The 24,626-nt window shown below is 43.7% G+C and overlaps 1 protein-coding gene across 4 annotated transcripts in view; it reads right to left on the minus strand.

Annotated features, from left to right (window-relative positions):
• TRPM8 (transient receptor potential cation channel subfamily M member 8) overlaps nucleotides 1-24,626 on the minus strand; it is a 273,438-nt gene that overhangs the window by 139,892 nt on the left and 108,920 nt on the right. For all 4 annotated transcript variants that reach the window (XM_056535991.1, XM_056535992.1, XM_056535990.1 and 1 more), the window contains exons 4-6: nucleotides 11,388-11,508; nucleotides 11,234-11,307; nucleotides 5,088-5,244 (exon numbers count right to left, since the gene is read on the minus strand). In XM_056535991.1, the coding sequence (XP_056391966.1) occupies nucleotides 5,088-5,244; nucleotides 11,234-11,307; nucleotides 11,388-11,508 (352 nt within the window). The remainder of the gene's footprint in view (nucleotides 1-5,087; nucleotides 5,245-11,233; nucleotides 11,308-11,387; nucleotides 11,509-24,626) is intronic.

The following is a 24,626-nucleotide window of genomic DNA, read 5'->3' on the forward strand; positions in this document are numbered from 1 at the left end:
ACCTGCATAGCCTCCACGGCGGGAGGCACAGGAACAGATTGCAGGGGACCAGAGGAGAGAGGAGCCGAGGAGACGAAACGCCTCGTGCGAACAGAGTCCATATCTTGGCGGAGTTCCTGACGCCTTTCAGAAAAACGCATGTCAATGCGAGTGGCTAGGTGAATAAGTTCATGTAGATTAGCAGGAATTTCTCGTGCGGCCAGAACATCTTTAATGTTGCTGGATAGGCCTTTTTTGAAGGTCGCGCAGAGGGCCTCATTATTCCAGGACAATTCTGAAGCAAGTGTACGGAATTGTACGGCATACTCGCCAACGGAAGAATTACCCTGGACCAGGTTCAACAGGGCAGTCTCAGCAGAAGAGGCTCGGGCAGGTTCCTCAAAGACACTTCGGATTTCCGAGAAGAAGGAGTGTACAGAGGCAGTGACGGGGTCATTGCGGTCCCAGAGCGGTGTGGCCCATGACAGGGCTTTTCCGGACAGAAGACTGACTACGAAAGCCACCTTAGACCTTTCAGTGGGAAACAGGTCCGACATCATCTCCAGATGCAGGGAACATTGGGAAAGAAAGCCACGGCAAAACTTAGAGTCCCCATCAAATTTATCCGGCAAGGATAAGCGTATCCCAGGAGCGGCCACTCGCTGCGGAGGAGGTGCAGGAGCTGGCGGAGGAGATGACTGCTGAAGCTGTGGTAGTAACTGTTGTAGCATAACGGTCAGTTGAGACAGCTGTTGGCCTTGTTGCGCTATCTGTTGTGACTGCTGGGCGACCACCGTGGTGAGGTCAGCGACAACTGGCAGAGGAACTTCAGCGGGATCCATGGCCGGATCTACTGTCACGATGCCGGCTGGCAGGTAGTGGATCCTCTGTGCCAGAGAGGGATTGGCGTGGACCGTGCTAGTGGACCGGTTCTAAGCCACTACTGGTTTTCACCAGAGCCCGCCGCAAAGCGGGATGGTCTTGCTGCGGCGGTAGTGACCAGGTCGTATCCACTAGCAACGGCTCACCTCTCTGGCTGCTGAAGATAGGCGCGGTACAAGGGAGTAGGCAGAAGCAAGGTCGGACGTAGCAGAAGGTCGGGGCAGGCAGCAAGGATCGTAGTCAGGGGCAACGGCAGAAGGTCTGGAACACAGGCTAGGAACACACAAGGAACGCTTTCACTGGCACTAAGGCAACAAGATCCGGCAAGGGAGTGCAAGGGAAGTGAGGTAATATAGGGAAGTGCACAGGTGATTACCCTAATTGGAACCACTGCGCCAATCAGCGGCGCAGTGGCCCTTTAAATCGCAGAGACCCGGCGCGCGCGCGCCCTAGGGAGCGGGGCCGCGCGCGCCGGGACAGAACAGACGGGGAGCGAGTCAGGTAGGGGAGCCGGGGTGCGCATCGCGAGCGGGCGCTACCCGCATCGCGAATCGCATCCCGGCTGGCAGCGGGATCGCAGCGCCCCGGGTCAGAGGACGTGACCGGAGCGCTGCAACGGAGAGAGAGAAGCGAGCGCTCCGGGGAGGAGCGGGGACCCGGAGCGCTCGGCGTAACACATACACACATCATTCATACTAGAGAGGACTTAGTTAGGGGTGTGAAGGGGGGTTCAGATGAGTCTGATGGACATTTGGGATGGAGGGTGTAACAGTGGAGCTGGTAGGAAAACTTGGGGGGAAAGCCGAGTGCTCTTGAGGAGGATGCAGAAGGACAGAGGAATCTGGAGGAGGAGGACAGGGGGTCTGGTGGAGGACAGAGGGGTCTAGAGGAGGAGGGAGGAAGACAGAGGGGTCTGGAGGAGGAGGACAGAGGAGAAAAGAGGAGTCTAGAGGAGAAGGATGACAGAGCGGTCTAGAGGAGGAGGACAAAAGATGACAGAAGGGTCTGGAGGGGGAGGACAGAGAAGCACAGAGGGGACTAAAGGAGGAGGAGTGAGGAGGACAGTGGGGTCTGATGAAGCAGGATGGAAGAGGACAGAGGGTCTGGTGGAGGAGGACAACAGAGGAGTTTGGAGGAGGAGGATGGAGGAGGACAGAGGGGTCTGGAGGAGGAGGTGGAGGACAGTAGAGGAAAGAGGGGTCTTGAGGGAAAGGACAGAGAAGGACAGAGAGGTCTGAAAGAGGAGGATGGAGGAGGACAGTGGGGTCTGGAGGAGGACAGTGGGGTCTGGAGGATGCAGGAGGACAGAGGGGTCTAGAGGATGGAGGAGGGCAAAGGGGTCTGGAGAAGGAGGACAGAGGGATCTTGAGGAGGAGGATGGAGGAGGACAGAGGGGACTGGAGGAGGAGGACAGAAGAGAACAGAGCGGTCTGAAGGAGGAGGATGGAGGAGGACAGAGTCATCTTGAAGAGAAGGATGGAAGAGGTCAGATGATTCTGAAGGAGCAGGATGGAGGAGGACAGAGGGCCCTGAAGAAGGACGGAGGAGAACAGAGGGGTCTTGTGGAGGAGGATGGAGGAGGACAGAGGCGTATCTGGATAAGGCAGATTGAGGAGGACAGAGGGGTCTGGAGGATGGAGGGGGATAGAGGGGTCTGGAAGATGGAACAAGACAGAGGGGTCTGGCGAATAAGGGAAAAGAGAGGTCTGGAAGAGGCGGAAGGAGGAGAAAAGAGGAGCCTGGAGAAGAAAGAAGAGACTGGAGGAGGAGGACAGAGGGGTCTGACGGAGAAGGGGAAAGAGGGGTCTGGAAGAGTACAAGGGCATCTGGAGAAGGAGGATGGAGGAGGAAAGAAGGGTCTGGAGGAGGAGAACGGAGGACAACAGAGGTCTGACAGAGAAGGGGGAAGAGGGGTCTGGAGGAGGAAAGAGGGATCTGCAGGAGGAGGACATAGGAGAACAGAGGGGTCTGGAGAAGGAGGATGGAGGAGGACAAAGAGGCTAATGATGTCTGGGCATCACACTCTGCAGAGAACATGTAGCTGGAAGAAGTACTGGCATCTAGACCAGATGAAGAAGAAAACGAAAGACAACAGAGAAGACGTCTTTCAGGTCTCTGATATCAGTGTGTATTCTCCTGACTGTCCCATCAACTCTGTAGTCACTTGTAAATTGAGCGGGGATGATGGATGAAACTGTACCTCAATCTGTTGTTCTACAACTGCTGCAAAGCTACAGCTCCCATAATGCTTGAGGCTTTTTCAGACATGATAAGAGTTGTAGACTTGCAACAGCTGTAAAGCCACTTGAAATGAGGTGATCGGTCAGGGTCCCAGTAGTCAGACTCCGACCAAAAAAGTGGTCAACTTAGTCTAAAATGCTCCGGCCTATTTTTGGTCCCAGTCCCGCCCTGGATGAAGGCAACAAGGGAGCCACAGGGAGGTAAGCCAAAGTTTATGTTTTAAGTTGTGGCAGCCTAGACATATGGAAAGAAAAAAATTCGGGCACAATTACACAATTATGTTGAAAAAAACAGAAACATTTCCCCAACGAGTGGTTGTACCCTAAATATTAATGGAAATATACTTCATATAAGATAGGGCCAGGGACTATTCATAGGATTCAGATTATTGGGCCGACTAGATGGGCCAAATGGTTCTTATCTGCCGACACATTCTGTTTCTTGCTATCAGGATCTTTTAACAATAAACTGATCACAAAGTGTCTCAATACTGAGACCCCCAAAAGTCAGTGTATAGTGCAGCGCCACCACAGGGGGAATTAAGCATTACACAATGCCAATTCAAATAAATGGGCTGTTAAAGAGTACCTTTCATCACAAAAAGTTTTGATATGTTATAGATTAATGTATACTGATTAACTTTCAAACAGCATGTTATGAAAAAATATCTTTCTTTCTATTACTTTTTTTAACTTTGAAAAAATTACCACTAGGGGTTTCCTTACCAGTCCTGGCTGATAGATTTCGGACTCATGCCAGCAGGGCATGCTCTTGAGTGGCCAGCCAGCCGCATCTTCAGGCCCTGCCCCCTTACAAGGAGAGCTTGTGCATGCTGGCCCTGAGTCAGTGTAGCGCTGCCCTGCACTTTGAAAACATCGGGTGCCTTCCTAACCCTGATAGAGGTCTTTATACGTCTGATCGAGGTCTTCCTTTGTAATTCAATACAAAAGCTGCTTTTTCTCAGGTTAATCATATATCTCTATATATACATATATATATATATATATATATATATATATATATATATATATATATGGGCGGAAGTTAGCCCAGGCAGGCTTAAAGGGGTACTCCGGCGCTTAGACATCTTATCCCCTATCCAAAGGATAGGGGATAAGATGCCTGATCGCGGGGGTCCCGCCGCTGGGGACCCCCGTGATCTTGCGCGCCACACCCCGTTAAAATCAGTCCCTGGTGTTACGTCACGCTTCGCCCCCTCAATGCAAGCCTATGGGAGGGGGCGTGACAGCTCCGGGGACTGATTTTAACGGGATAAGATGTCTAAGTGCCGGAGTACCCCTTTAAGCAAACGTCACGCCTGCCAGGCCACTCCCCCTTCCTCTCTCACAGACAGCCACCAGAATGAGCAGAAGGGGTACCAGGAGGTAAGGTATTTATCTGCTGTTTTCAGCAAAAAAATATAGTGTCAGTGAGAGTCAGGGACAGCTGACTCCGAGTTTAGAAATGCTCTTTGTAATTGTTCTTCACCCTGACCAATAGATGAGGATCCTGAACAGAGGACGCCTCTCTGTAAACTCAGAATTCCTTAATAGAGTTTATGAAAATGTGTTTGATTTATAACTTGACTACTCCTTTGGGGTGTGTTCCCACTTTCTAGTTGTTGGTTATGTATTTAATTATTAATATGATACAAATAAAAGTGACAATTATTGATTAGAGAGAGAACAATAGGAGAGGTTGATGTGTCGCCCACTCCTGCTATCTTCATTTAAGCATATCAGAGTTATAAAAACAGCCAAGAAAGCTGTTCAGTGGTTTCCATAAAGGCCGTTCTAAGAGCTAAGGGCTCTGTGGATATGCTATAGGGACATTGGTACATTGGGAAAATAACCTAATAAAATATTGGAAGTGTGGTCGAATAGAGAGCAGTGTTCTTCTAAATAAAGCTCCTATGGAAAAAATATTTATTGTATACTGCTGTAGACACTCAACTATCATTTCAGAAGAATTTCAAATGGACCTACCTTCCCTTTTCTTCCAAAGGCATCGAACTGAATGTTTCCATATGCATCAGAGGGGAGCTCTTTTGTATGCTTCTTGTAAATCCATTTATCGCTTGTGTTGACCTGAGTTCCTTCAATATGCTGTATCTTGGTGTATCCACACTTACATACACTATCCCTGTAATAAGTGGACTGGGTTAGTCATTTCATATCCAAATCAACAGGTAGAGATAGGAACTGGCACTACTAATAGTGTGGTTCACTGCATGTCCCAATAGACGACAATCACGATGTGACAGGCAAAGCAATGAAGCACTGATGTGGAGGTGCAAAATGCCCAAAAAGCAGAACACATTTCCACATACGAGCCAGAGGATGCGCTATACATATGTTGCTCTCCTATTGAACGCTCCCGCTGTATGTACTCACATATCTGAACTGGATTAAAAGCACAGATGAAAAATTAAGTGGTGAGTGCACTCATTTCATATCCAACAGAAGGTGCCCTGGTATTGTAAACCTGTTGAATGGACATTTCCATCAGAAATAAGCAGTTTTATTATACTTTATATTCATGGAAAACTTTCTTTTTAGAAATGTAATGTATTAAACTCTCTGTAAGGCACAGGTTGGTAAAATGTCACAAAATTTACTTACTACCTCTGTGTTTGCTAAGTGGATGAGATACATGGAGGTGGCGTGGTTTTACAAAGAGTGATGCACACACCCATGTGCGCCAAATTTGTTAGCAAGCATAAACTGAAGTGTAAATGGACACCAGTTTATAGCTGGCATAGATTTCTGATGCTGTCGCTGAGACAGCCTTACATGTGCCTGGATTTATCAAGAGGAGAGAGCCTCAAGACACATCAGTGCAATCCTACATTGGCGGGGATTTTCTCTAGTCTTAGTTAAAGGGGTTATCCAGGAAAAAAACTTTTTTATATATCAACTGGCTTCAGAAAGTTAAACAGATTTGTAAATTACTTCTATTAAAAAATCTTAATCCTTTCAGTACTTATGAGCTTCTGAAGTTAAGGCTGTTCTTTTCTGTCTAAGTGCTCTCGGGAACCGCCCAGTTTAGAAGAGGTTTGCTATGGGCATTTGCTTCTAAAATGGGCGGTTCCCGAGACACGTGTCATCAGAGAGCACATAGACAGAAAAGAACAACTCAACTTCAGAAGCTCATAAGTACTGAAATGATTAAGATTTTTTAAGAGAAGATATTTACAAATCTGTTTAACTTTCTGGAGCCAGTTAATATATATAAAAAAAAAGTTTTTTCCTGGATAACCCCTTTAATCCCCCTACCCCCATGTCTTTTTTCTATTTCAGCAGTACTTTGCAATTAAAAATTAAATTCACTTATTGATGGGAAAAAATATATACACCCTGTTCCAAATTATTATGCAATGATATTTTTCTCATTTACCTAAATAATTGATGTAAATAACAGTCAGCATAATTCTCATGTTATTAACTATTAAGAGTACAATTCAAATTTTATTGAACAAACCTCCTAATGATAACAGTATTTTTTTAAACATTAAAAACTTACAATGCATTGTTCCAAATTATTACACACAGCAAGTTTCAAAACACTTTACAGGTTGTAAAGAACTGAAAATTGTCATTTGTTGTGTTTGCAGCAAATTTACTGAAATCAAAAGGTATTTCAATCAAACTTTTAACAACATTTTAACTTTTTAAACATTTTAACAGTTCACGTTACATTTTAACATAGGACCCCTTATTTGATAGCAGCTTCACATGTCTTGCATCCATTGAACTTGTAAGTTTTTGGAAAGTTTCTGCTTGAATTTGTTTGCAAGATGCCAGTATAGCCTCCCAGAGCTGCTGTTTGGATGTAAACTATCTCCCACCCTCATAGATCTTTTGCTTGAGGATGCTCCAAAGGTTCTCAATAGGATTGAGGTCAGGGGAGAATGGAGGCCACACCATGACTTACTCTCCTTTTATCCCCATAGCAGCCATTGATGCAGAGGTATTCTTTGCAGCATGAGATGGTGCATTGTCATGCATGAAGATGATTTTATTAAGAAAATCATAGTTCTTCTGTACAAGGGAAGAAAGTGGACAGTCAGAAAGTCATCATACTTTGCAGTGGTCATCTTTACACCTTTGGGGACCCTAAAGGGGCTTACCAGCTCTCTTTCCATGATTCTGGACCAAAACATGACTCCACCACCGCTTTGCTGACGTTGCAGCGTTGTTAGAACAGGGTGGCCATACACAAACCATCCACTATTTCATCCATCTGGACCATCCAGGGTTGCACAGCACTCATCAGTGAACAGGACTATTTGAAAATTAGTCTACATGTATTTTTCTGCCCAATGCAGCCGTTTCTGCTTGTGAGCATTGGTTAGTGGTGGCCGAATAGAAGGTTTTTGCACAGTTGCAAGACTCTGGAGGACTCTACACCTTGATGTCCGTGGGACTCCAGAGGCACCAGCAGCTTCAAATATTTGTTTGCTGCTATGTAATGGTATTTTAGCAGCTGCTCTCTTGATCCGATGCATGGATCTGGCAGAAATCTTCCTCAATGTGCCTTTATCTGCACGAACCCATCTGTGCTCTGAATCAGCCACAAATCTCTTAACCTGTTAAGGACCCAGGGCGTACCTGTACACCCTGAGTCCGCTCCCGATCTATAACGCGGGGCCACGGCGGTGCCCCGTATCATAGCGGGTTGGACCCGTGGCTAATAGCGCGTGGCGTTCAAAGTTGAATGCCGTGTCTAAAATGAAAATGAAACCATGCCGGTTAGCTCAGGGAGCTGTTCGGGATAGCTGCGGCATCCCGAACAGCTTACAAGACAGCTGGAGGGTCCCTACCTGCCTCCTCGCTGTCCGATCAGCGAATGACTGCTCAGTGCCTGAGATCCAGGCATGAGAAGTCAAGCGGCAGAATCATCGATCACTGGTTTCTTATGAGAAACCAGTGATCAATGTAAAAGATTAGTGTGTGCAGTGTTATAGGTCCCTATGGGAGCTATAACACTGCAAAAAAAAAGTGGGAAAAAAGTGAATAAAGATCATTTAACCCCTCCCCTAATAAAAGTTTGAATCACCCCCCTTTTCCCATTAAAAAAAAGGTGAAAAATTGAAAGAGTTATGTTTTTTTAAAGGTAAGGAGGAAAAAATGAAAATGCAAAAACGGAAAACCCCGGGTCCTTAAGGGGTTAATAGTGCGATGATCACACTTAAGTTTTCGTAAAATATCTAATGCTTTCATACCTTGTCCAAGGCATTGAACTATTTCACTCTTTTCAGCAGCAAAGAGATCCTTTTTCTTTCCCATATTGCTTGGAAATGGTGCTCTGCTTAATAATGTGGAACACCCACATTTAGTAGTTTTTCCTTAAATTAGGCTCACCTGGCAATCTAATTATCACAGGTGTCCGAGATTGTTTTCAGTGATCAAAGGAGCCCTGAGACACAATGCCATCCATGAGTTTAACTGAAAAACTAAATATTTAATCTTTGTGACACTTAAATAGAATTTGCATAATAATTTGGAACAGGGTGTATAAATATCAGACTGACTGTTATGATGATATATATAAGATAGTGATTACAATGATAAAGTGAAAGGATAAGTTTATTTTGGAAAACTGTACAACCGAAAGGAGGATCTAGCCTGGAACAAGATGTGATACGGTTGGGGATGAAGGCATGCAAGTTCCATAATGGCTTCCTGTGACACATTTTCCCACAGCTGTTGCAGCTGGTTTTGTAAATCGTGCACAATCATAGGTTGGTGAACATGGCATTCCAGCTGGTCCCATAAATGTTCAACTGGCGACAAATCTAGTGACCATGCTAATCTGGTGGAAACATTCCTGGGAAACGTTTGCTGTGTGTGGGTGAGAATTATCCTGTTCAAAATTACAAAATGGAGCCCCGCTATAAGAGGTAACAAATGTGGCCACAGGATGTGACAACATCCACCTGTGTCTGGGGGATGCACAAGGAAACTGTGGTAGCTGCTTATGCAGATTAAAAGATTCTCTCTACTGGTGATCTGTCTAGGCTATCTGGAGCCTTATGTCTTCCCATTACAACAGCTCCCAACACCACATAACAGTTTGGTCACAATTGCCTATATGGCAGGCAATTTGTCATAATGACCATTCTGATTCTCTCAGTCTAATGTGCCCCCCTCGCCAAGTCTGTCAACTGGGCAAAATGTCTTGAAGTGCATCATAGAGGCACGTCTAATGGTCAACGATCTCTCACCAAGAGGTACAATACACATAAATAGCCTCTGAAAGCTTTTTAATGGACAGTAGTGGAAAAACTTTTACACCCTACATGCTCTTGTGCCAAGACTCAGTGTCTAGTTAGATCACACCTGTAATTATTTACATTTCTGAAATATAACTGCATGTTGAGTCTTACATATACTTACCTTTCTTGTTCCATTACTGACACTTCCGAGTTTGAGGACATAATATCATTGTCAAACTCATGCCTCTCCCAGGTTCCAACAGTTCTGTTTTCTCCTATGTACACAGCAGGCATCTTTAGTAATCATGTCAATGCCCCTCAGTTATGATGCATCAAGGCCTATAAGATGCATCCAGATCTATTTATACTTCACTTACTCCTTGCCTGGAATATTGGATCCTTGTTACTGAATTTGTGTTTGTATCTCCTAATCTACCTGTATTTATTTTTGGCTAGTTCTCAGACTACTCTTTTCCTTACTGTTTCTATGCTGCGCCACTATCTATGTTACCAACCCAGGTAGCTTGAAATTGCTTATATGTTTAGTTTGTTATGGTTCTGTTAACTGTTCAGTTTTTCGTTAACACACTGTGTCGTGACCTGATGCCTGACTTTTGTACGTTAGCAGCCTTGCTTGTTTTAAATTCCCTTCTCTTCCTCAAGGTTGTGTACAGCTTGACAAATGACCTTGTGGCTGACAATGGTAAAAAACACATGAATCGTCAGCCGCAAGGGGCAAAAAACATGCATAACGGTCATGTGGTTTTGCAGGTAAGCAACAATTTTACCCATAAAGGTTTTATGGGTAAGCACATTTTCATGTGGATTTTGGGGAATATTTTGTGCATTGTATTTGCTTTGTGATCATTGCTGCTCATTCATTACCTAGAACTAAATAGTCTTTAGTTATGATTGGTATCACCCAGGTACCTAGCAGGAGTTGTCTATTTAGCCAATTCTAGTGTAACAGGTGTGTCTCTTTCTATCTCTGACAGCACTCCAGTTCAGCTGCGGCATTAGTTGCCATAACAATGCCCGATGAGGAGGACTTGATGACTAGCCAATTTTGTTCAGCCTTTGCCACCACACCCTCCTAAGCTGGTCTATTTGAGCTAATATAGGATTCTTTTTTGTCCCTGACTCAGATTTTTTTCTATATTCTGTATATGTATATATTTACTTGGCTCATTCTCTGACTCCCTTATTGCTTACTGTACTGCAACGCGCTCTCCATTACCGGCTTGGCTTGTTTGCCTCTGATTATACATTTGTATGTGCTTTCCCTGTCGGTCTTTTTGCTGTTCTGTTGTTATTTAACCTGTTCCCTGACTTCCATACTATGTTTGTTTGTTTTTTACCTTGCTACGCGTATAGACCCGGCACCATGGTTGGGGCCACCCTATTATGGAGGTAGGCTTTCCAAAAGGCATAGATGGAGGGTGTGACTAATTTTAGGGCTGTATATAGGAGGAAACAGCTAACCAGCACTGCTGTAGCTTGCAATATATAAATAGGATACCAAGTTCCAACTGAGAGATGGTGCTCAGTCCGATGAATGCAAGCATGAGAGTACGGAAGAATATACAGCTCAAAAATGAGTCACACCCTCCATCCCTTCCTTTTGGGGTGCCTACATAAACAGAACGGCAAAAAGACACAGGGATAGCTCAACTGAAGAATAAAGTACCCCACATATTGGTGAGGTACCAATGAAGAAGGTAGTGTGCAAATAGGAACGGCAATTTAAGTTGTCGCTCTTCATTATGCTAAAATGTCGTCATTCCTCAAGTTAATTAACTCAATATTTGATAGAAAACGGTAAATATGCAGTAGTGAAAAAAGGGCAAAATTCATTTTTATGTAGCCATCAAGAGTTTTAATATTATTGAACAAGTCTTGCACTGCCTTACTTACTGTGCTTTAGAATCCTTGGTATAGGTTACACACTCCCTCTTCTTGAAGTTCTCTTGAATAAATTTGACAGCATCCTGAAGAATGACCATATTAAAGTCAAACATAAAAATATTTTATTTTATGTAAAAAATTAAAATATAAGGAAGAAACTTACTAATTCATCTAGAGACAATTCAATACTGCGAGACATGCTGGAGTATAGTGTCCGGGAACTTCCCAGCATAGCACTCCTGTGACTTCTCATTCTGGCTAAGTCTGTTGAATTTTCCAAATATCTGAGGGGAGAAGAAATGTAACAAACTGAATCATTATGTATGATCTGATATTTTAGTAATGATCTAGGTGTTAAAAATATTTTAATATTGAGATGTTTGCTTCTCCATATGCTTCCTATGTAAGAATGTTAAAGAGAATCACAAACTACTAGACAGGCCATACAGTTCAATTGGTTTTCTGGGAAAAATTCACCAGAAAAACCATCAATAGTTGACCGGTGAGGTGTCTACACCCAGCACCCCTGCCAAATGGCTGTCTTGCACAGCAGCGGCACAGAAAGTAAACAGTATACAGAGCTGGAAGCCTTGGCTATGTACATTGTGTAGTAGTGGCTCTTTTTCTCACCTGATAAAATTCAATCACAAATTTTAAATGGGCGCTGTCAGTGTCAAAAATATTTTATACGTTGTACATCTTGGCAAAACATTAACCTTTCTAATATATTTAATTTTATTTATATAAGAAAATGTTATTTACACAGTTCTGCCTGGCTGTAGCACCATCTTTGTCCAAGTTGAAGCACAGGCATGGACAAAGTCCAGTAAGTGAGCACTAGCACTGCTCTGTGCTCACTCCTGCCCTATCAGTGTGGGACATGCCTCAAAGCACAGAAATAAAAGAACAAGAGCGCTCCCTGACACCTTCAGCACGAATATTAAAATTAAGTCAGCCAAGGACCAACTTGGTTGTGCAATTACCAGCACAACACGTAAATGCACTTAATCATTTGTGGCTGCTGCACACTCTTCCTCACGCTCCAGGTGTGAACAATAGACTCCAATACCACTTCAACCTCTACAGAGGATCATGAGGCGCTGCAAATGAGGTACTCCAAAGAAGTACAAAAGCTGAATTTATTAAAACATACTACGCATCGCAAAACCAGACCGGTTTCTTCTGCAGGTATGAAACAAATCATATAGTGCTCAAAATAAATACCCACAGATCCGATCACATGACTGGAAATGACATGCACATTAAGGAAGATATAAATAAAAACAAAAAGAATATGTTTTTATTTTTATCTTCCTTAATGTGCATGTCATTTCCAATCATGTGATTGGATCTGTGGGTATTTATTTCGAGCACTATGTGATTTGTTTCATACCTGAAGAAGAAACTGGTCCGGTTTCGTAATGTGTAGTATGCTTTAATAAATTCAGCTTTTATACTTCTTTGGACTACCTCATTGGTAGCGCCTTACGATCCTCTGTGGAGGTTGAAGTGGTATTGGAGTCAAAGGACAGAATGACAGGGCAAGTAAGCAAAAGATAAAGGGTATTTGTGAGAGAAATATAGGTGCTAGACACATAAAAATATTGTATGTACATATAACTGCCACTCCGCAGTTGAAAATGGGACAACACAGCAGAAGGACAATCTTGTATTCCTGTAGGACTACTACATGACTGTTTGGGGAACCAGCAGAAAATCCTACAAACAAACAGTAGGGGTAAGATTACGGTATCTCCTGTTTATTTGCATAACTTATTCTAGGATTATTGTTTCCTTAAAAATCTTTTTATCAATTTAGTCAAGATGGCTATAGATGGGAAAATACCTTGGTATTAACCCCCACAAACTTAAGTAAAACCTAATTCAAATGATGCTTAGTACAGACAAGACAAACAACTGTGTTGTGATATCTAATGAAGGGATTAAAATTCTGATAATAACAAAGATTGTAAATATTAATTTGTTTTATCACACAGCAGAAATATACAAAATATAGAACATCTGAGAATGAGCAGATCTCAGTTGTCATTAATTATTATTATCAATGCAATTTGTGCCTTAATTTACAATTCGTTTCTTATTCTTGCCTGCATCAACTTTTTGCTGCATGACATAGATAAACTTCCCATGAATAGTGACAGATCGGAATTAGCATATACATATACTGAGGTGACCACATAAGTGGGAAACAGCTCAATAATCCAATTTACATTTTTTACATAAAACTCTTTAACCTCTTAAGGACACCGCCTGTTTTACCTTAATGACCAAGCCCAATTTTTTAAATCTGGTATGTGTCTCTTTACATGGTAATACCTCTGACATGCTTTAACTTAGTGACGCGATTCTGATATTGTTTTTTCATTACATATTTTACTTTATATGAGTGGTAAATCTATGTTGACTTATGTAGAATTTTTTGTGCAAAAACTTCAAAGTATTGTGAAAACTGGAAAATGTCTGGCATTTTTTTAAATTATTTTTTATGGCATTCACTGTATGGTAAAAATTATATTTTTTTTTTCTGTGGGTCAGTACAATTATGGTGATTATATACAATTTATATATTTTTTTTTCCTTTTCTAAATAAAATCCTTATTTCCCCTTTTTTTGTGTTGCCATGTTTTGAAAGCCACAACTTTTTAAATTTTCGTCCAATGCCATTGTGAGATGGCTTATTTTTGGCTGGAATAAAGAGAAAGCAAGTATGTTGGTACTGCTATCCCTGCTTCCCGTGACTCCCTTGATGTGCAGCTGAAGCCTGTCTAATTGCGGTGCATAGGTGGTGGTGCTCTTGTGTGAAGGTAAAAAGACTTCATGTAACACAGTCCAAACAAAGAAAAGTACAGGCGACTCACCACTTCTTCAAAAAAATTTCTTTATTCTGGGATATGTGCAGGTAAAGCGTCTCCACGCCGCACCGGTGTACAAGTCATGTGAAGAGGAGAGCAGAACTGATCTGTTGAAGTTCCTATACGGAAAGAAACAGCTGTAATCACCAAACGCACTAGCGTCTTGTACACCGGTGCGGCGTGGAGCCGCTTTACCTGCACATATCCCAGAATAAAGAAAAAGCATTGAAGAAGTGGTGAGTCGCCTGTACTTTTCTTTGTTTGGATTGTGTTATTTTTGGCTCTTCATGCTAACTTTTGATCTTTTTTGTTCCACGTTTTGGACCAAAATTTGCATATTTTGCATTATTTTTTTACAGTGTTCACGATGCAGGATTAATACCCTATGGCTGGACCTCACAGGCTGCCGTACTAGGCAGACAGGAGGATATCAGCTGGCCTCCTGCTGCCCTGGCAACCAATGGGATCCCTCGATTGCATCGCAGGTTCACCGTTGGTGAACGGGGAAAGCCCCCTCCCCATGTCAACCACATAGATGTCGTGAACAGCCGGTCCCGCCGGCAACCTTCTGCAGCGCATCGTGCTGCGAAGGAGATCGCTAGGATGTATGCATACTGTTAGGATTCGGCAGGCTGGATGTGAATCCTCTGTGTCAGTGAGGGATTGGCGTGGACCGTGTCGGTGGACCGGTTCTAGGTTGCTACTGGTATTCACCAGAGCCCGCCGCAAAGCGGGAAGGTCTTGCTGCGGCGGTAGCAACCAGGTCGTATCCACCGGCAACGGCTCAACTGCTGAGAAGGCGTGGGACAGAAGGACTAGGCAGAGGCAAGGTCAGACGTAGCAGAAGGTCGGGGCAGGCGGCAAGGTTCGTAGTCAATAGCAATAGCAAGAGGTCAAGTACACTGGTAAGGCAAACACTGTAAACGCTTTCTCTGGCACAAAGGCAACAAGATCCGGCAAGGAAGTGAAGGGGAAGTGAGGTAAAATAGACAGGGAGCAGGTGGAGGCTAATTAGACAGATTGGGCCAGGCACCAATCATTGGTGCACTGGCCCTTTAAATCTTAGAGAGCTGGCGCGCGCGCGCCCTAAGGAGCGGAGCCGCGCACGCCAGGACGAGACAGCCGGGGACCGGGACAGGTGAGAGACTTGGGATGCGATTCGCGAGCGGGCGTGTCAGTGCAGCGCTCCCGGTCAGCGAGCGCTACGGGGAGGAGCAGGGACCCGGAGCGCTCGGCGTAACAGTACCCCCCCTTAGGTCTCCCCCTCTTTTTGTCCGGATGTCGCTCCACATGGGACGAGGACATTGGGAGCGATTGTAGAGTCTCCTTCTGGAGGACAGTGAAGTCCTGGGTATGCTCATCAACGGCAAGCAGTTCAGAAGGAATGGGAATGGGGAGGGGGGGCAGAGGGTGAAGCTTGGCACGGGGCAGAGTGTTACCAGGACGGGGGCTATGAGGAGGCACGGCATAGTCCTGATAGGCCTTGGGGAGACCAGGTATAGGGGGAGACACTGAGGTTTGACAGACGGGACTGGGGGCAGACGTGAGGCATCTTTTGTGGCAAGAAGCACCCCAGCTCTTGATCTCCCCGGTGGTCCAGTCAAGGGTAGGAGAGTGGCGTTGGAGTCATGGAAGACCGAGGAGGACTTCAGAGGTGCAGTTGGGCAAAACAAAAAGTTCAATTTTTTCGGGATGCAGTCCAATGCTCATGAGCAGGGGTTCTGTGCGGTAACGCACAGTGCAGTCCAATTTCACTCCGTTGACCGAGGAAATGTAGAGCGGCTTGGCGAGACGGGTCACAGGGATGTTGAACTTATTAACAAAAGAGGCCAAAATGAAATTTCCCGCAGAACCAGAGTCCAAGAAGGCCATAGCTGAGAAGGAAGAGTTGTCAGAAGGAGAAATCCATACGGGCACAGTGAGACGTGGAGAAGCAGACTTCAGACCAAGAGACGCCACTCCCACGTGAGCTGGGTGCGTGCGTGCGTTTTCCAGACGTGGAGGATGAATAAGGCAATCCACCAAGAAATGTTCGGTACTAGCGCAGTACAGACATAAATTTTTATCTCTGCGGCGAGTCCTCTCTTCATGGGTCAGGCGAGACCGATCCACTTGCATAGCCTCCTCGGCGGGAGGCACAGGGGTAGATTGCTAAGGATACTGTGAGAGAGGTGCCCAGAGATCAAGGTCTTTTTCCTGGCGGAGCTCCTGGTGTCTTTCAGAAAAACGCATGTCAATGCGGGTGGCCAAATGGATAAGTTCATGAAGGTTGGCAGGAATTTCTCGTGCGGCCAGCACATCCTTGATGTTACTGGATAGGCCTTTCTTAAAGGTCACGCAGATGGCCTCGTTGTTCCAAGATAGTTCTTAGGCGAGGGTACGAAATTGGATGGCGTATTCGCCTACAGAAGAATTTCCCTGGACCAGGTTCAGCAAGGTAGTTTCGGCAGAAGAGGCTCGGGCTGGTTCCTCGAAGACACTACGAACCTCAGCGAAGAAGGACTGTACAGTGGCAGTGACAGGATCATTGCGGTCCCAGAGCGGTGTGGCCCATGACAGGGCCTTCCCAGACAGGAGACTGACCAAGAAAGCCACCTTCGACCGTTCTGTAGGAAATTGGTCCGACAACATCTCCAAATGTAGGGAACATTGTGACAGGAAACCACGGCAAAGTCTAGAGTCCCCATCAAATTTGTCCGGCAGGGACAAGCGGAGGCCAGGAGCGGGCACTCGCTGCGGAGGAGGTGCAGGAGCTGGCGGAGGAGATGGTTGCTTCTGTAGCTTTGGCAGAAGTTGCTGTAGCATGGCGGTCAACTGTGACAGCTGCTGTCCTTGTTGGGCGAACTGTTGTCCAAGTTGCTCTATCTGTTGAGACTGCTGGGCGACCACCGTGGTAAGGTCAGCAACAACTGGCAGCGGGACCTCAGCGGGATCCATGGCCGGATCTACTGTTAGGATTCGGCAGGCTGGATGTGGATCCTCTGTGTCAGCGAGGGATTGGCGTGGACCGTGTCGGTGGACCGGTTCTAGGTTGCTACCGGTATTCACCAGAGCCCGCTGCAAAGCAGGATGGTCTTTCTGTGGCGGTAGCAACCAGGTCGTATCCACTGGCAACGGCTCAACCTCGCTGACTGCTGAGATGGCGTGGGACAGAAGGACTAGGCAGAGGTAAGGTCAGACGTAGCAGAAGGTCGGGGCAGGCGGCAAGGTTCGTAGTCAATAGCAATAGCAAGAGGTCAGGTACACTGGTAAGGCAAACACTGTAAACGCTTTCTCTGGCACAAAGGCAACAAGATCCGGCAAGGAAGTGAAGGGGAAGTGAGGTAAAATAGACAGGGAGCAGGTGGAGGCTAATTAGACAGATTGGGCCAGGCAGCAATCATTGGTGCACTGGCCCTTTAAATCTTAGAGAGCTGGCGGCGGACCGGGACACGTGAGAGACTTGGGATGCGATTCGCGAGCGGGCGCGTCCCGCTATGCGAATCGCATCCCCGCCGGCAGTGTCAGTGCAGCGCTCCCGGTCAGCGGGTCCGACCGGGGCGCTGCAGAGAGACGAACGCTGCGAGCGCTCCAGGAAGGAGCAGGGGACCGGACCGCTCGGCGTAACACATACGTCCAGTTGCACTAACAAGCTAGCAACTTGGATGTATGCATACGTCCTGGGGCGGAAAGGGGTTAATAACAGATTGCTTTTACATTTATAGGACCCATTTTTTACCTTAATGACCAGGCTCTTTTTTTTTTTTTTTTTATTTGACATGTGTCTCTTTAAATGGTAATAACTTTAGAACACTTTTTCTGAGTGGAGCAATTCTGATATGTTATTTGTGCATTTTTGCATTTTGCATTTGTGCATTTTTGTTGACACATGCAGCATTTTTTATGAAAAACTCCAAAATATTGTGAAAATCTGGAAAATTTCAGTTTTTTTTTATGGTGTACACTGTGCGGTAAAAGTGATGTTATATTTATTCTGTTGGTCAGTACAATTATGGCATTTTCCATTTTCATTTGTGAGGGCTTTTTTTTTGCAGGATGAGCTGTACATTTCATTGGTATCATTTTTGCGATACATGCTACCTTTTGATCTTTTTTGTTCTGCTATTTGTACCAAAATTGGCAAATTGTGCGCTTTTTTGTTGTTGTTTTTTTACGGTGTACTTATGTATATGAGTTGTGTTTTCGATCTTTTTTGGTGATAATATAGGGCTTTTATTGGGAAAGGGGCATTTAAAAAAAATTTTTTACACTTTCATACTTTTATTTAAGAACTTTTTATTACATTTTTTACACTTTTTACAGGTTATACTATGCTGCAATACATTTGTACTGCAGCACAGTATGACCTGATCAGCTGCACACAGTACAGCCTGTGCGTTCCAGCCTGTGGCTGGATCTCACAGGCTTTCTTAGAAGGAAGACAGGAGGTCATGATCTGACCTACTGCTGCCATAGCGACCGACGATGACCCACGATTGTATCACGGCACCGCCGTTGGTGAACAGGGGGAGCGCGTTCCCCCAGTCAACACCATAGATGCGTGATTAGGATTGATCACGGCATCTATGGGGTTAATGCTGACGGGACCGGTGCGATAGCGGCCCCGGCGTTTGCGGTGGGACTCCGGCTGTGATTGACAGCTGGGTCCCGCCGCCGATCTCCTGCGCTGCCCACGGCAGTGCAGGAGATCGCTAGGACGTATGCATACCTCCCTGCACGCGAACATGTCTGGTGCTGAGAAGTATGCATACATCCTATAGTGGGAAGGGGTTGAATTTACTCATTGGTCACTTTATTAGTTACACCTTGCTACTACTGGGTTGGACCCCATTTTGCCTTCAAAACTGCCTTCATTCTTGGGGGCATACTTTCTACAAGGTGCTATTTTGGTCCATGATGGTATCATGCAGTTGCTGCAGATTTGTTGGCTGCACATCCATTGTGGGAATCTCCCGTTCCACTATATGGATGGAGGTCTGGTGACTGAGGAGGCCAATGGAGTACAATGAACGTATTGTCATGTTAAAGAAACCAATTTGAAATAACATGAGCTTTGTGACATGGTGCATTATCCTGCTAGAAGTTGTCTCAGAAGATGGGTACACTGTGGTCATAAAGGGATGGACATGATCAGCAACAATATTCAGTTAGGCTGTCGAATAAACAATGCTCAATTGGTACTAAGGGGTCCAAAGTGTGGCAAGAAAATGTTCCCCACACCATTACACCACCAGCCTGAATTCTTGAAACAAGACAGGACGGATTCATACTTTCATGTTGTTTACACCAAATTCTGAACTTGCCATCTGAATGTTTCAGCTGGAATCGAGACTCATCAGACCAGGCAATGTTTTTCCAGTATTCAATTCTCCGGTAAGCACAGTTTCCAGTTCTTGGCACCCAGTGTGGTCTTATGCGGCTGTAGCCCATCTGCTTCCTGGTTCAATATGTTTTGCATTTATATACGGTATTCTACATATTTTGGTTGTAACAAGTGGTTATTTGAGTTACTGTTGCCTTTCTGTCATGTCGAATGAGTCTGCCTCTTTTTCTTTAACCTCGATAAGACATTTTTGTCCGCACAAGTGCCATTCACTAGATATTTTCTCTCTTTCGGATTACTCTCTGTAAACTCTAGAGAGGTTTGTGTGTGAAAATCCCAGTGGATCAGCAATTTCTGAAGTGTTCAGACCAACCTCTCTGGCATCAACCACCATGTTACTTTCAAAGCCACTTTAATCCCTTTTCTTTCCCATTATGATGTTTAGTTAGAAATTCAGCAAGTTTTCTTGACCATATCTACATGCCTAAATTGTTGCTCTCATGTGATTGGCTAATTAGCTTTTTGTGTAAATAAGCAATCGAACCTAATAAAGTGTCAAGAACAAGAACGTAAATATATTAATATTACTCATATTACTAGCAGATTTAATTAGGCTTAAGTAATTTATTTAACATCTATCATTTAGACAGTTTACACAAAACTTAAACCTATATCATTTTGGTTGCCAATTTCAGGCAACCTTCATTAATAAATATGTCCAACAGCTTGACACTTAACTAATCATGTCTTACTGAAGAAAAAAAAAAGTATTGAAAAAAATTAGGCTATAAATGTAATGAATAAGGCGCATAGTGTGGTGACATGTTTGGCAAAAATGAAGTGATAAATTTGATTTAATCAGTCCAAAAATGACAGAATCGGTACCATATATTGACAGATTATTGCCCTGGCTGCTGTTTGCCCTTATCATTGTCTTGTAACATATATAGTGCCAATACTGATAACAAAGTTATATACGTATATACTGTATAATGTTTTCCAATGTATACAGCTTACTATAGTAACACACAAAATTGTATTCAATTGTTGTTATTCCTATTTAATAAAGAGCAAAAAGCAATCCCAGTTGTTTCCCATTTTGGCAACCGATCTCCTGCTTAAATTGCCAAACCAAATAGACTTCCTTTTAAACTAATTTTAAAATAAACACAAAATATGTACTAAATTAAAGAAAACAACGTGCTGGTGCACGTCGTTTTCTTTAATTTAAAACATTTTGCATGTCAAAATATTGATGTAGTTAGTAGGGGTCTGCATCAGACTGGAATTCTCTGACCCCCTACAGATTGAGCACACCCAGCACTTTATATTTATAAAATATGTACTAATCCAAATGAGCTGATGAGGGTACAAACTCAAAGTGCCCTAAGACAAAATACACAGAAACTTGGTATATTGACAATATAAAATCAAGAAAAAAATAAGTGCAAAAATGGTAAATCTCCTACTATTATGCATTTAAGATGTCCATGGATCAAACACTAAGTTATAACCACCTGTAGACAGATTAGATGACATAAATACTATATACATATAAGTTACAACCAACTCTACAAAGATTAGATGATGTACACATTATATACATATAAGTTACAACCACATGTACAAAGATTAGATGATGTACACACTATATACATATAAGTTACAACCACATGTACAAAGATTAGATGACACATACCCAGTATATATATATATATATATATATATATATATATATATATAACATTTTCTATATCAAAGACAAAGAATTAACAATCATAGCAACACACATAATGACACTACCTGAGAAAAGTGTAGGGGCTCCCTGCTGTGAGGGCACCAGCACTGCACTGCTGGCACAGGTGAGATGTTATAGCTTGGCCAGAGTCTCCACCTCCAGTCCAGCCTTCGATGTTGTGGCTGCTAGATAGCTCTTAATGTAGTATTGTTCATCACATAGAGCTCGCAACCTTAGAGAATACATATCTGTTCTTGAGGAATGTACTTAACCCTTTTTTTCTGAAGTAAAGCATGTTTTACTGTAGATATCCAAGAAAATCTGCGATTACTGATACCTTAGTGTTATGTGATACAGTCACTATGAATTTTTCTTGTGATCATTCATATGCAATAAAAAGTATAATGATATTATGGAAAGACAATAGAGGATACATATAGGTTTTAAATGTGCACTAAATCAACACTGTGGCTGCTGGTGTCCTGCAGCTGGGACCTTATCCAAAATGATCCATTCGTAATCTTGGTGGTGCATATGCAGTTACGCTTCATTGAAGGAAATGGGAATATCCATTCATTTTAATAAACCATTATTGTGTATGCAAGGCCACCTGAACATTAACCCTTTCAATGCCAAGAAGGTATCATGACAAGCTTCCCTATCACAGTGAACTATAGGGGAAGACCCAGCGCTCACTCACAGATTTCTCCCTATACACAAAAAGTGAGAGATCTGTCAATCTGGGCTAGGGACAGCACTTCAAAAGCTTTTAGGCCCAGATTTATCAAAGAATGTCTATGGTAGAGCTATTTTCCCATGTTTATTTGGGTGGTGGGTTTGACTAGCGTGCATCTTATTTATCAAGAAGGTACAGCAGGATGATGAATTTTGCGCAGCTCTGATGTGGCTCGACCACATACACTTTTTCTAGATGCTTGTGAGGGAGGGAAGTAGACACTTTTCCGGGTCCTGAATTTGGCAGGTTAGGAGTTTTTATTTACTTTCACAGAGCTGCCTGGACATCTTTACTTGCATTTTAGACGCTACAATCAAATTTGATTGCGGAGTCTAAGGGGTTAAAGCCGGGCATCACCGTGATCAGTGATGTCTGGCATTAGAGTGGGGTCCTGGTGGCAGATAGCCACCAGGACCACCCAGCTATGAGTTGCGCTCAGCTCCTGAGCGCGTGTCATAGAAGGGGAGTGGGACGCTGTCATCCACAAGGGGTTAAAGGTTGAATTGTGGAAGGTAGAAATTATTGTGGTGTCCCAGTACCGTATTGCATACCGTACCTTGTATGGTGGTCCCCAAAGTCAGAGTCACTACGTTCAGGTAGGGTTCCCTCAGGTGGGACAGCCCCTAGTCGCCTCTTTTGTGATGTCTAGATCTATATATTTAACATAATGTAGATTAGTATGCTTACATTGGTAGCGTCGCAGGACCTTTGGTCATGTGACTATATTAATTCCTCTATGGTATGTTGGAGGACCTTTGGAGGTCCTTGGGTCACATGATTACCCATAACTCTATGTGCAGAAGATTGACAATTGTTATGGACCAGTGAGCTTAAGTCCAGCCCCTGCCCATATAAGGGAGCTGTAGCCAATGATCGCTCTCTTGGGTTTCTGCTCTCGTGGATGCCGGACTAGCAGGACGGGTCTGCACAACTTTCAAAGACAAGCTAGGCCAGAAACCTGCCGGCCTCAGCCTAAACTAAACGGTGAGTTAAAATCTCAATCTCCGCTAAAGCTAGCGTGATTACTGGACTGAATCTAAACCCCTAAATTCAGTGGATCACCACAACAATTACCTCCCTAAGCTCAATAGACTCACAAGGTCCCAACCACTTGTCAAGCTCTAATAGACTCTGTTGTATGGACTGCTCCTGTTCATTATTGCCTAAAGTCTTCAGTAAAAGTTCCCAACAAGTTTCTGCAAATCTCTGGTTGTGGACAATCAATTATTTACTATCTCCCTATCGTTCTTGGGAAGGGTGGCGGTAGGACAAGCATGCAGAGAATAGCCCTCACCCTGGCGTCACGAATAGAAAGGATTAAGCAAGCACCCTTAGTAACCGCACAGCTACACCCCCATATACCCTATACCCCCAGGCTATCACATTATTCTCACGCCTATAGGTAGGTGGAGTAGCTTTGCGCCTAAAAAAGTAACTTTGCGTACAAAATTAAATAAATACGTGATAAATACGTGACCACTGCATGGTCAAAAAGAAAAAGTTCTATGGGTAGGCAAAAGAGTAAAATTGTCTATATCAAAAGGCGCATAAAAGTCTCAAAATATGTTGCTTGCACCTGAACTGCGCCTAAACATGGACAAAAAAAATGCTCTAAAAGCAATGATAAATCTCCCCCATAAATGTTTTGTCTTGCAGGTTTTTCATGAATTGTGGCTGGAGGAAGTTGTCATGATGGCCTGGCCAGATGGAGAAGAGGAAAGTTAAAGACTATGATCAAGAAAGATGTCACCAGTGAGTCACTGGTTGTAACCGCACTGCAATCACTGTATTTGATTTACAGCGGTTATGGTGTGGCAGAGTTATTTAGACATTATGTAGTGGTATAATTATCAATATTTTTCTGTGTATAGTGTGTATTGTTATTAGTAGAATGGAGGTCATATATGCATCTGGCATATCAAATAACTAATAATTACGTAACAGGATAGGGTTTTACGTAATCCGATAAATAAACCTTACGGAACGAAACTAGTGAAAAAGCAAAAGGAAGGTGCCATAAAATGTAACCTTTATTCTAGATCATTAAAACTACACCAAATATGTATGATGGGTGTGTGTCAAAAAGTGGTACTATCACCAACCAAGGAAAAGAAAAGGGGACGCTGTAAATGCAGCCCCCCAGTCAATCACACTCAATGAACACTTATTCTGTACACCATCTATGGGTATATTGCCCCTTTGCTATTCACCCAACATGTTTCTGTTCATTCAGAAATATACAATAGATCGAACGTCATCAGGGGTATTTTTTCAAAAAGAAAAGGATAGACAAGTGTGTAAGTATCTTCACAAAATACAGGGTGTCAGAAAATTGCAGCAATAGGCCAACAATACAATATAATATCACATGATAATAGTATTCATGGATATGCTTCTCCCCAGCAGGATTAATAACCTGCTAAAACGGACAATACCAGGGGGAGTATTATTAATTTCTTCTCCTCTTATCCTATACACATTCCCTTGGGGAGACAAGATATATTGTCCGCCCTAAAGGAAAGAGAAAACAAAAAGCAGCACTCAGTAAAGTAGTATAAAATGGGTGCTTACCCTTTCTGTAGCACGGTACAAAGGATAGTCATACTCACATTAGGAGATGGAAGGCCGTATGAATGCTGCCTGTATAAAGGACCGAGGTGCTAATTAATATCACATAGGTCAGGTGACCACAACCAAAAATAAAAAAAAACTGCCAGGATATAGTAAAGGAA

This window comes from Hyla sarda, chromosome 8 (assembly GCF_029499605.1).
Source record: "Hyla sarda isolate aHylSar1 chromosome 8, aHylSar1.hap1, whole genome shotgun sequence".
In the NCBI taxonomy this organism is placed as follows: Eukaryota; Metazoa; Chordata; class Amphibia; order Anura; family Hylidae; genus Hyla; species Hyla sarda.